Consider the following 13,515-nt stretch of genomic DNA (forward strand, 5'->3'; position numbering starts at 1 on the left):
GCTTATTTGGTTCTGAGTAGCTGGCGGTCAGAATGGGGTGGGTGGCGGTTAGACCGTGAGGGTCGAACAGAGAAGAAATGGTACAAAGTAGCCATGGCGGTCAAACCGGACCCATGGCGGTTATACCATGGGGTCTGGCGGTCAGACCGACCAAAAAGTGGTCTGACTCCTGATTATGGCGTCTAATTCCAAAAACTAGTAGACCAAGTCCAACCCGGCAGTCAGATCGCTAGGCCTGGCCGTTAGCACCTCGACGAGGTCGCCGACGAAGGCTCTAGCGATGCCTTCAACCAAGGGTGGTACCAAAACACTCTACAATGTTAGGAGAGTTCATTTTGGGTAGTTTGGGAAACAGGCATGGGGCCAAACTCGAGGACCCTATGGATGACGTCCATGGCTAAGGGTGGAGCTAGGGTCTAAGCTAGTGGGGATCGATTTGAGCTCAGGGATGATGGGAAAATGGTTGGGGAAATCTCACCTTGGTATGGGGAAGCTTCCTAGGGGGTTGGCCAGTTCCGGGGAGGCTTCAATTCAAAGATCAAGCTCCGGGGTAGTGCTTGGCCTTGAGGTGGAAGAAGAACATGAGGAAGCTCCTCAGGCGAGGAAGACAGCGGGAAGGAGGTCGGGGAGGCTTTGGGGAGCTTGGGGAAGTCTTCTCTGTCGATCCCTGGCCATCGTGGTGGTCGAGGTGGTCTCCCTCTCTCTCTCTCGCGGTTTTGGGGTGGATTGGAAATGAGTGTGGGAGAGAGTGAAGAGAGGTGGTCGATGGGTTTTAGGTGGATGCCTCTAAGTCCTGGTGGTCAAACTGTGGGTAAGCCCGGTCAGACCGCAGGCTCGGCCCATGTGTAGTGAGGTCTCCTCTTATCCCCCTTTTCTACCAATTCCTTTCCCTTCCTTCCTAAATGATTTTGCGCTATCTAGACTACTTTAAAATAATTCTCACTCATAAATATATGGTGGAAATGCGAATCGCTTATTGACGTACCATTTAAAAATGTTTTGAGCACTTTAAACAAAACTAAAAGCCTTGATGTCATGTTGCATATGCATGCTCGATGACTAGGTTAGGGTTTTTGGGGTGTGACACAATTAGTGTATGGAAAACATATGTAGTCATCACAATTATTTGACTTGTACGCCACGACAACACTCAAAAAAACTTCAATGCCGTTAAAGAACTCTGGGTCGCTATTGACAGTATCGTACATCCATATTCGGTCCATCTGCAATTTTATCAATTATTATAAATCCATCAAATTAATATGAAATAACTATCCATTTAATTAATTATTATCAACAAAATAGAATATAATGCTAACTAATGATAAATAAATTCATTCCTAGATAATGCATACCTAAAATCGATTATCTTAAAATCACTAAGTCAATTAGAGCTCTAGCTCTTTCAAAATCCATCATCATGGAACAAGTACCTATTTTCAAAATCTAGAGCAATCTAGCAAGTAATTCTAAGTACAAATTTAATGGAGATAAACTTACTAACTTAGATTATGTATACCTAAAATCGATTATCTTAAATTCACTAAGTCAATTGGAGCTCTGGCTCAAAATTCATCATCATGAAACAAGCACCTATTTTCAAAATTTAGAGCAATCTAACAAGTAAATCTAAGTACAAATGAAATGGAGATGATCTTACTAACCTTTGAACACCTATGTCACATGGATTCCTCCAAATTTTGAAGCCTCATTGCGCAAGGTCGCCACAAAGAGCCGTTGTCGAGCAGAACAGAGAGACACATCATTGTTGGTCCTAGACACCAACCGGTAGTGATAAAGATGTATCACTGTCGATCCATGACACAATCTGGCAGTGATAAAGTAGTAACTGCAGGTCCATGATACCAACCGGTAGTGACAGTGGGTATCACTATCGGTTCTTAACAGCTCACTGATTGATCGGTCGTTGGAGCTTATAAACCAGAAGTGACACCTTATCACTGCCGGTTATTTTCAAACCAGGAGTGAAAAGGGGGCACAGATGACTCGTTCTGTAGCAATGTACTATGGGCTTTGCACATGTGGGGAGATATCAATGCTAAAGAAAGTACATTGATCTGGGCTTGCTCATGGGGGAAAATGTAAATGCTAAAGAAAGTACATTGATCTGGCTTTTCTCATGGAGGGAGAACATAAATGCTAAATAAAATTTTAAAAACATGGACATGCAACAACTGTACACTGATCTGGGATTTCCTCAGACTCTTGATCTTTGCACAAGAACATCACAGACGAGCACATTTGCAGACCACGCATGAAAAACCGAATGAACTCAAGGTTTGGACTGCTCAGGAATTTAAAAAAAAAAAGACTAGTACAACTCGGAGACGTACTCACACACTTACATCACTATAGTGCATACTGAAGATCAGAGATATAGAGCTTGAAGATTGTCGAAGTCACCACAAACGCCTTATTATCGGCGAGTACGTCACCTACCACTGAAACAAAATTCTGCCTTTATAAGATATACAAGGAGCAAACTTAAGATTTAACCCCTGATTGGTAGATGGTGCAACCACTTTCACTAACTACCCCAGCAAGGCTTGATTCTCGGCTGCCCCGGAAATCAATCGAACAAGATTTGCACAAATATCTTTCAGATTCTCTCCTAATCAATTAAAAAAAAAACATGCAGGAGAGTGAAGGCCATCTGGTGCTGTTGCATCTCGATCCAACGGCAGGGAAGCCAGTTCCGGGGGAACCCAAGTCCAGATTCTAGTTTCTGTTAAATCACACCACTGAGACAGAGAGCTAGAGTACATCAAACCAAATACCTGTGGTAGCCAACAAGAACAGGCGGCCCAGCATGGAGCCGATGAGGATATTCTGCAAGGGGAACACAACCTTGAACATGGCCGTCCGTGGCGATAAGGTGATTCTCGTCCGTGCCGACTCCAACGACAAATCCCAGGTAAGGATCGATCATGCACGTCTGACTAGCATACACATTATTTTTTTTTGCCGTAATGCATACAGATTGATTTGATAGACAGATCCCGCCGATTCATATATGTGCGGAATTTCCCACCTATAAATCTCAAAGCTAGAATAGTGGGTACATTTCCCGTGCTTGGTTGCTTGGTTTTGCTTCGCTTTTTTGGTTTTCTGGCACAATAGTCCCTTCCCTGGTTGCTTGATTTATGCACATGAAGCTTCTGCCGCCTGATCTGCTCGCCTACCATACCAGAAAGTAGGCAGGCACCAACTCCCTTCCCTCATGGCCGCATCTCTTGATGTGCTCCCAACCGGTCTCTTCCCTCAAGGCCTCAAATGTATCTCCCGGCAAACATTCGAAGGAGAGTACACAGACGGGAGGTGATGGCGGAGGAGCTTTTTCCTCTCAAGGCCTCATGGTTTGATTCGGTTGAGAGGATGTTACGTAGGACGACCATTCGGCCACTGGAGATGCTCTAGGCAACCTTCGTGCCCGGAATGAGGTAGGACGGGGGTTCAAATCCGGTGTAGTTGCTTGTAAACTGCACCCAGTGAATTCGCCCAAATCTCAGTCATGTCTTCTGTTCTATGGCTCGGATTATATGTTTAACCAATCTTATCGTACCCAGATCTTATCGCTCGTACTTGTGATAACTTTTATCTTCTTTTTTGCGTGTATTTGCCACTGTTGTTGCGTATGAACAGCACTGGTTCCAGGACCACGACGCCGTCGGGAAGCTGACCGATGACCAGGGCCGCAGGGCATTTGCTCTGGTGAATAGAACTACGGGACAAGCCATGGTGAACAGAAACAACGTGGTGCGGCTGGCTCCCTACAGCGGCGATGTAGCCGTGGAGCTCTCGATGCTGTGGTCGTTGGGCGTGCAACTCCCCGGCGGCTTTGCCGAAATAAGAACGCTCAAAGACATCTCCCAGACCCTCAACGGGATAAACGGATATGTCAAGGAAGGAACGGTCGTAGGGATGTATAATTCAGAGCCACATTCTGTAAATGCCATCTGGAAGATTTATCCCATCATCAACGAGTGATACACGTATGTACTCTTCGCACTAAATGTGATTTCTTCCGCCAAAACTCGTAGTGCCATTTTCGGATTTGGTTTCATCGACATGCCCGCGCGGTCTCGCTAAGGTGAACCAATTCTTGTACTTCTCAAGGACATACCCCGATATATGATTGTCATGGACAGCCTCACAGCCATTTGTATCTCTTGCCTGTTGTATTGATTATTATAATTCTATTTTACGCCTACAACTTAAGTCTACTTTACTCCTACAACTTTCACGTTTGCGTCAACTAAAAACCTGATACCCGGCACTCCAAAACTATTAAAACCGTATAATTTACCCCCATAAGGCCACTTTGAGGCACTTTTCATCCTACGTAATGCATGTGTGGCAGCAGTTTTGCATGTGGCCCGGCGGATGAGCATGCGTGATCTCGCAGAGGAGTTCACGATGTTACACGCCCAACCCCTTTGGGTGGACTGGGACCATGCCTTTAAGCAAGGTGAGGAGGGCGAGCCGAACGAGTACTTCGGGCCCACCATTAGTTCGGGTGAGTCTTCTCCGTTGTCTAGCATCGAATCAGCAGATGTGAAATACCTTTTTGTTTCAGGGAGTTGCCTCACACTGGACCAAGCAATCAAAATAGTAGACAAGTTCCTGGGCCAGCCATCCATCGTGGAGCGAGACCAACAGCTAGTTGTTATAGCTTGCTTGTTTACTTGATTTCCTTCTAGCTTGGTTGTGTAGTTGCCTTACTATTCATCTAGGTTAAGGTTGCTTACTTGTTCTAGAGTTTGGTAGAAACAGTTTTAATTAGATCCCAATTCAGCCCCCCTCTTAGGTCATTCGATCCTTTCAATTGGTATCAAAGCCCTGTTCTCTTGATAGGCTTAACATCCTAGAGCAATGGCCCCGGGAATGACGGTAGTGTGCCAAAGTTCGAGGGAAAGAACTTCGCCTATTGGAAAGTTCGCATGGTGAGCTATCTTGAGGCTATTTCGCTCAAAGTTTGGCTAGCCATCTTCATTGGGTTTGATCAATATTTTATCGAACAACAAGTTGGATGGAATGCTAAGGCTAACATGCTATTTTTGAGAGAATTAGTGAAGAGGTTTTCTCTAGAGTAAGAAGCAAGGAGTTAGCTCATGATATTTGGACCGGTCTATGTGAAATTAATGAGGGTTCAAGGAAAATCCAGAAGGGAAGATATCTTGTGCTAATAAACAATCTTAATCAATTTAAGATGTTTTCTAATGAGTTATGCAATGATATGTATTCTCGCATGAATACACTTGTTGAGGAAATCAATTCTCTTGAACTTACTCAATTGTCTCAAGGAGACATTATTCGTATGATCTTTATGGTGCTTCCTAAGTCACAATACAACATCGTCATCTCTCTTCTTCATGAAAGGGACATCAATGATATGACTGTCACCGATACCGTTAGGATGATTTGTGCTCATAAGATATTCTTGTTTGGAGATCAAGGTGAAGAGTCTTCATCCAAGAAGAATCTTACTCTCAAGGCTAAGATGGTTGATAAGAAGAAAACGAAGATGAAGCTTCCATCATCAAGTGAAAGTGATGAAGATGATGATGACGATGATGACTATGACACCGAGCTTGCCCTCCTCATGAGAAGAACCACAAGAATGATATCTAAGTTGGGCAAGAATGGCTACAACCATAATCCCAAGAAGAACAAATTTCTCTCAAAATTTTTTGACAAGTTCGGTGGTAGAGAAAAGAAGAAGTGCTACGATTGTGGTGACTATGGCCACATATCATATGATTGCATTCATCCTGATAAGATAAACAAGAACAAGAGCAAGCCAAATGATGCAAGTGAGGATGAGGACAAGCACAAGAAGAAGGGCCAAGACAAGATGAAGAAGAAGAAGCTCTTCAACAAGAAGGGTGGATGTCACAAGGCTTGCATTGCTGGTGAATGGATCTTTGGTGAGAGCTCAAGTCTTTATTCAAGCGATGATGAAGACAACAACTTCGTGGGCCTCGCCATCACCAATGATAATCCCCCACTTCCTCCACCACCTATGTGCCTCATGGCAAAATGTAACAACAAGGTGAGTAGTGGGGAAGATGATAGTAGTAGTGATGATGATGGTCTTTCTCCTAATGATCTATCTAAGCTTATGAATAACTATGCTACTATCATCAAGAAGCAAAAAGCTAAAATCAAGTCTCTTAAAAATGTTAATGCTAAGCTTAGCTTTAGTCATGATGAGTTACTTGCTAAATACAATGATATGCTTAAGAAACATGATGAAGTAGTTGCATCTAGCAAGTTACTTGAGGTTAGCAACAAGAAGCTAAAACTTGAGCATGTAGACTTAAAATGCAAATATTAAGAACTTGAGTTAGCTTATGATGTCATTGATCCTAGAACAAATGAATTGTCTAATATTGATATTGTTAAGGTCAATGCATCTACTTCTTGTGATGATCTTATTGATGTACCTTGCTCCTCTTCATGTAATATTATGTCATCTTCTAAGACTAACCATGCAAGGGAGCAACAGCTCAAAGATGAGATTGCATATCTCAATTTGTGTGTGACTCGGTTGACCAAGGGGGAATATAAGCACACGAAAATCCTCATGAAGAATGCAATGAACTTCAACAAGAGAGGTCTTGGGTGCTTTCCAAACCCGGTAGAGAAGATTACCAAGTGACCAGAAATCAAGAATTACTTCATCAAGAAAGTTGGTTCATATTGCTAACTTTGTGAAGTCACTGGTCACCACACAGGGGAGTGTCCAATTCCTACTCAGCCTCTCCCTACTTTACCTTCTAACTACAAGTCCACTTTCAATGAAAATTATTTCTTGTTGCATAAGCTTTAAAATGGTAAAGTTATGGCAAAATTCATTGGAACTCAAGCTATAGGCAAGTTTCCTATGCAACTTTGGATGCCTAAAGCTCAAGGGTACCAAACTTGTTTGAGTACCTGAACAACAAGTTTGATCTCTTATATGTAGGTGAACTACAAAGTCGGTGGCAAATATTGGATGCTTGATAGTGGATGCACACAACATATGACCAGCAATGTAAAGATGTTCACCTCACTAGAAGATGAAGTGGACGATCTTGACAAAGTCACTTTTTGTGATAATTCTAAGGCAAATGTGGTAGGTTTGGGTAAAGTGGTAATCTCCAATGATCTTTCTGTCTCTAATGTGCTATTAGTAGAGTCTCTTAGTTTTAATTTGTTTTCCGTAGCTCAACTATGTGATCTATATTTCACGTGCTTATTTAGTGATGTTGATATTGTCATAACTAGCAAGAAGTATAATGATCTAATCTTTAAAGGTTTTAGACATAGACATATCTATCTTGTGAATTTTTCCTCTAATGAAGCTAGTTTGACAACGTGCCTCTTCACCAAGACTTCAATGGAGCATCGTCGGCTTGCACATATTGGAATGAGCCAACTCAAGAAGGTGTTCAAGAATGAAATGGTGGTTAGTTTGAAGGGCGTTGTATTCGAGAAAGACAAGTTGTGTAGTGTTTGCCAAGCGGGGAAGCAAGTTGTAAGCTCTCACCCATACAAGTCCATGATGCCTACATCAAGACCCCTAGAGCTTCTACACATGGACCTCTTCGGACCAACTACATACAAAAGTCTTGGTGGTAATCTCTATTGCCTTTTCATTGTTAATGATTATACAAGATACACTTGGATTTTCTTTTTAGATGACAAGAGCAAGACTGTTGGGATCTTGAAGAAGTTTCCGAAGGGAGCTTAAAATTAATTTGAGGCCACACTTGTGAAGATCCGGAGTGACAACGGGAAGGAATTCACTAACACACAAGTTGAAGATTATTGTGATGATAGAGGCATCAAGCATGAGTTCTCATCAACCTACACCTCTCAACAAAATGATGTGGTAGAGAGGAAGAACAAGACATTGATCACTTTTGCAAGAGCAATACTGGATGAGTATGGTACGCCAGAGAAGTTTTGAAAGAAAGCAATCAACACAGCGTGTCATGCATCCAACCGAGTATATCTATACCATCTATTGAAGAAAACGCCATACGAGCTTCTCATTAGGAGCAAACCCAATATCTCCTACTTCCAGGTGTCCGGGTGTATATGCTTTATCTTTAAGAAAAGAGAACGCCTAGGAAAGTTTGAGCATTGTTGTGTTACTGATTTTCTTGTTGATTATGCATCGAACTCCAAAGCATATTGAGTATTCAATAATACCACCGGTTTTGTTGAAAAACATGTGATGTGGAGTTTGATGAATCTAATGGCTTCCAAGGATAAGGTATTTCTTGTGATGATGTAGGTGATGAACCCTTGAGAGATGTGATTAAGAAGATGACAATTGGGGACATCAAGCTAAAGGAGGATGACGAAGATGTACCTTCTAATTCCACTCCACATACCTCCATGGTGACTCAAGTTTATCAAGATGATGAGAAGGATGATTAACCACTTCCATCACAAAATGTCCATATCTCTCAAAAGGAAGCTCAAGCTCAATATGTTTGACCACCTCAAGATACACCTCAAGAACCACAAGTGAAGCAAACACATATTTCCAAGGATCACCCAATTGACTTGATCATTCGGAGTCCATCTAAGGGAGTAAGAGCATGCTCTCGTCAATATGCTCCATTTTGTAAACATTACTCGTTTGTCTCTTGTTTGGAGCCCACACACATATATATATACAGAGGCTCTTGAGGATCCGGATTGGGTGATTGTAATGGAAGAAGAACTCAACAACTTCACCTGCAATGAAGTATGGATTTTAGAAGAGAGGCCTCAAGATAAGAACGTAATTGGAACCAAGTGAGTCTTCCGCAACAAGCAAGATGAACATGGTGTGGTGGTATGCAACAAGGCAAGACGAGTCGCATAAGAATTTGCACAAGTTGAAAGTTTGGATTTTTGCAACTATCGGTGACATGGGAACCGGGGATCCCCGAGTCCCGAGGCCAGGACAGAAGAATGCCACGTGGTGCCTTCCCTCGGGGATCGATCCCCCCGGGGACCGAGAAGAGCCAGTTCCGGGAGGGGTGCTCGGGGCCATGAAAAGTGGCCCCCCCGAGTACCTGTAGTTCCCCGAGGACCCGAGAAGAGTCAGTTCGGGGAGAGGGCGCTCGGGGCTATGAACAGGGGTCCCCGAGTACCCAGAGTTCCCCGAGGACTTGAGAAGCCCCTTGCCGGGAGACCCCGCAAGGGCTCCATGGTGAGATGTCAATCGGTGAGAGGCCCGATCCTGCATTTAAGAGGAAGCATGGCCTGTCACACCCAACAACTCCCCCCACGCCTGTCGTACTGAGTACGTCAGTCCCTGTCACCGCCTGGCAGGGGGTGTGGGGACATTTAATGCGACAGGTCCCATCGCACGTCACCCTGCGGGGCCCATGAAGGAAACGGCTTGGAGATATCATCGCTGGGCTTGAGGCATATCGCCTGCCCCCCTGTTGTGTCAGATCTACTCTGACCGAGAGAGCATGCAGGGCAGTTCGGCGGCTACCCGGTGGCCCCCCTGCATCTGCTAAAGTTGGGCGTAATGGGCGACAAGACCGGCTGAAGGCGCATTTTTAACCCCCTGTAACATCAAACTGTGGACCCATGATGGTTGTTTTCTATTTATGTCTTACGGAAACTTGTGCCCCTATTTTGGGCACGCTGAACCTATCTAAATCCCTTGTGCATTTACTCCTACTAGCAGACGATCATCCGTCCCGCCTACATCTCATATACTCGCATTAAATCCATGTACGAGGTAGATCCAGAATCAGCCCCCTGGCCGAATCTCAAAGGGGGTCCATCAGGATCCCCGCTTGAGGAATTCATTCTTCGACAGCGACACATTTGCTCCCATGGCAAGGCTTGAAGCCATCCATATATTTCTTGCATTTGCTTTACATCATAACATTAAACTTTATCAAATAGGTGTGAAGAGTGTATTTTTAAATGGCTTCATTAATGAACTCATTTATGTTGAACAACCCCCCGGTTTCGAAGATCCTAGATATAATAATCATATTTATAGGTTGCACAAGACGCTTTATGGACTCAAGCAAGCCCCAAAAGCTTAGTATAAACACCTACGTGACTTCCTCATTAACCAAGAATTCAAGATCGGGAGGGTGGACATTACATTGTTCACAAAGATCATCGACAATGAGCTTTTCTAATGTTAAATGTATGTTGATGATATAATATTTGGTTCAACTAACAAAGAGTTTTGCAAGGAATTTGGTGATATGATGTCTAGGTAGTTCGAGATATCGATAATTGGTGAGCTCAACTACTTCTTTGGATTTCAAATCAAGCAATTGAAGGAAGGGACGTTCATCCATCAAGAGAAGTACACGAAGGACATCCTCAAGAAGTTCAAGATGGATGATAGCAAGCCAATCAAGACCCTTATGCCTACAAATGGACATCTCAACATGGATGAAACGGATAAACCGGTTGACCAAAAGCTTTATCGTTCTATGATTGGGTCACTTCTTTACCTTACCGCATCTAGGCCCGATATTATGTTTAGTGTATGCATGTGCGCTCATTTTCAAGCTAATCCTAAGGAGTCACATCTTAGCACAGTTAAAAGAATCCTTAGATACTTAAAGCATACACCTAACATAGGCTTGTGGTACCCCAAATGCGCTAGTTTCTTACTCTTGGGATACTCAGATTCGAACTTTGCTGGATGTCGTGTGGATCATAAGAGTAAAACGGGTGGGTGCCACTTGCTAGGGCGATCCATAGTTTTATGGTATTCTAAGAAGCAAAACTCTGTAGCCTTCTCCACCGCGGAAGCCAAATATATAGCAACCGGAGTATGTTGTGCTTAAATCCTTTATATGAAGCAAACCTTGTTAGACTTCGGTATTCGTCTAGAGAAAGTTCCACTCCTTTGTGACAACAAGAGTTCGTAAAACTTGCAAACAATCACATTCAACACTCTCACACAAAGCATATTGATATCCGTCATCACTTCCTTAGAGATCATGTGGTTAAAAATGATATTTCTCTTAGTAGTGTAAGGTCGGAAGATCAATTTGTGGATATCTTCACAAAACCTCTAGATGAAGCTACATTTTGTAGATTGTGAAGTGAGCTGAATGTGATAGATGTTTCAAACGTCATGTGATGTCTTGTCATATAGATGCATTTCATGATAGGTGCTTGTCTAACCTTCTTAAGATAGTGGTGAACATGGGTTTTGTTTGAGTTGGTGGCCCCCTAGTTTCATTGAAGGCAAGTTGTTGGATTCACCATAAAGAAGCATAAGAAGGGAAGTAATATAACAAGATAGATTTATTTTATGCTTTGCATTCACATGTCATATAGCTTGCACTCATTTTACTTTAATGCATAAGTTTTGCAATGCATGTGTGAGAAACCAAGTGGAAATGTGCCTTGATTTATATGTGATGAGTGATTGATAAGTATGTTGATTTGGTTTGATGGTTTTTGGGATTGCAAATGCATGTAGATGTACTGCAATTATGATCATGAACTATGTAGCACTGATACGGATACGAGAGATATGCTATTTTTCCCAAAAAAAAACCAATACGCGAATACGTTTACATTTAAAAAAAAACATAAGTAAGTTACTCACATATTCTACTTAAATCCTATTACATAACATACTTAAAAGTCTCAATTAATCAGACAAGCTATTGACAGCTAGTAGGGAAACTATCCTGCCAGATGGATGCAGCTGACAGAACTATCCTGGCAGGATGCAAGTCAGCACTGACATCGCACATCACAATTCACAAATTTAATCTGACGGAAACAAGAAAACCACATCTGAGTAGCCAATGAATTGGGGTGGAAATGGTAGCAAAATGCATGAAACAAGTTCAGAATTCTACTGAGCTTTGAATTATTGTGAAGTTTGCTCATTCAACAGAGTGCTACATCGATAAATGAAAAATTCCTTGAAGTTTGCTCATTCAACAGAGTGCTACATCGATAAATGAAAAATTCCTCAAGGAAACATGGCATGACAGTTCTTCAATTCTAATAGACTGCAACAATGAAAAGATGATGAAGCCAGACTATTTTTCTTCAGCTGAACCCAATTTTATGTGAGAAGTACATGCTGGGAGATTAGAAAAAGACATGGTAATCAAGGCTTGAGGGCCTGATCATTTGCAACTACAAAGCACTAGTAAATACTTGTCATTTGTAGCTGCTTGCTGGGGTGGAGGGCTGCTCTACAAGAACCCTACAAGAACTACAAGAACATACCATGCTTTGCCAGGCTGCCGGCTAGAGGGCAGAGAAGGAGTAGAGAGCAGCTACTCACTAGATTAGTGGAGGCGTTGCCAGCTGGAAGGAGTGGAGGCGCAGGTGGGTGGGGGTCTGCTGGCTGGAGGCAGGCGGGGATCTGCCGGCTGGAGGCAGCAAGGCGTGGCCGAGCGGGAGGGCAGAGTGACTTCCGTCTGGAGCTATGGGATAGTGGGGCAGCTGACGGCTGGAGGGCAAGGTGGTTGCCGGTTGAAAGGAAGAGGTAGGCGAGGAGCTGGCGATGAAGAGGAAGAAATAGGGACTTAGGGAGGAAAAGGAGCTCACCTCACTGCTGCCGACTCACCGCCAGTCATCGCTGCAGCCTGTGGACGTGGAGGTGGCGCTACTACCACTGCTTTGCACCCGTGCGTGCCGGCGTTTAGGTCATGGAGCGACCGACTGGTGCACTTGTGACTTGATGTATCGGCTTGGGCTGGGCCGTATCGACTTCGTGGACCAATACGTATCGGCCCAAGTATCTAATTTTTGTGTATTTATTTTTGAGAGGATACTGCTTGGATATGTATCAGCCATGTATCGGTGGCGTAACCATATCAGATACGGTGTTCGGTGTGGATACGCGACCAAAGTGGCATATCAATGTTTTAGAGATCCTAACTAACCAAAGTTGCAGGGAAAATCGAGTGGGCATGTTTGTCTCTGAGTCCAGGAAAAATGTACATGCCGGATGGTCTGGTGCTCTGGAAGTTGAAAACGCTGGATGGTCCGGCATTCAGACGGAGTACACACTGGAGCATTTCAAGACAGAGGCAAAACTTGAAGTACACACCGGATGGTCCAGCGTTGGGTTGAAGTAAACGCCGGAGCATTTCTTATAGAGAGGTTGCAAACTGGCTCTGCTGGATTTGAATACGCAAGATGGTCCAGCGATGGGCATGAATGCATGCTAGACTATTTCTTGTAGAGAGGATTCCAGTTGGAGGGTTCTGCTGAGTTGCACACATCGGATGGTCCGGCGCTTAGAAGGAGTGTACACCAGATCATCTGACATTTACGATTTTTCTGAGATGTGTTTTGAACCGAGAATCTCTATTTGGACTAACTACAAGTTGAGCTATATTTTGTTGGAGATGCATGTTTGCTTGTCTCATGATGTGTAGATGATGGATGCAACTTGGCGGCCGACGGCGGGTAGATCAAGGCTAAGCGGGGAGCTTGGTGCCGGATGATCAAGGGAGCCGAACGGAGTCAAGGGTGATCCGAGCTGTA

The 13,515-nt window shown here is 43.6% G+C and overlaps 1 protein-coding gene across 1 annotated transcript; it reads left to right on the forward strand.

Moving 5' to 3' along the window:
• The first annotated feature begins 2,819 nt into the window (after positions 1-2,819).
• Positions 2,820-4,102, forward strand: LOC133887242 (ricin B-like lectin R40C1). Its single transcript, XM_062327188.1, has 2 exons — positions 2,820-2,935; positions 3,664-4,102. Exons 1-2 carry the CDS (start codon positions 2,831-2,833, stop codon positions 4,006-4,008), a joined length of 450 nt encoding a protein of 149 aa, XP_062183172.1. The 5' UTR covers positions 2,820-2,830; the 3' UTR covers positions 4,009-4,102.
• The last annotated feature ends 9,413 nt before the right edge of the window (positions 4,103-13,515 follow it).

Source organism: Phragmites australis, chromosome 12 (assembly GCF_958298935.1).
Source record: "Phragmites australis chromosome 12, lpPhrAust1.1, whole genome shotgun sequence".
Taxonomy (NCBI): Eukaryota; Viridiplantae; Streptophyta; class Magnoliopsida; order Poales; family Poaceae; genus Phragmites; species Phragmites australis.

Excerpts from the sequence above, each read along its gene's own strand:
- LOC133887242 (XM_062327188.1), top strand. The coding sequence starts at position 2,831 with ATGGAGCCGATGAGGATATTCTGCAAGGGGAACACAACCTTGAACATG. Across the intron at positions 2,936-3,663 it reads ACTCCAACGACAAATCCCAG|CACTGGTTCCAGGACCACGA; the intron begins GTAAGGATCGAT and ends GCGTATGAACAG.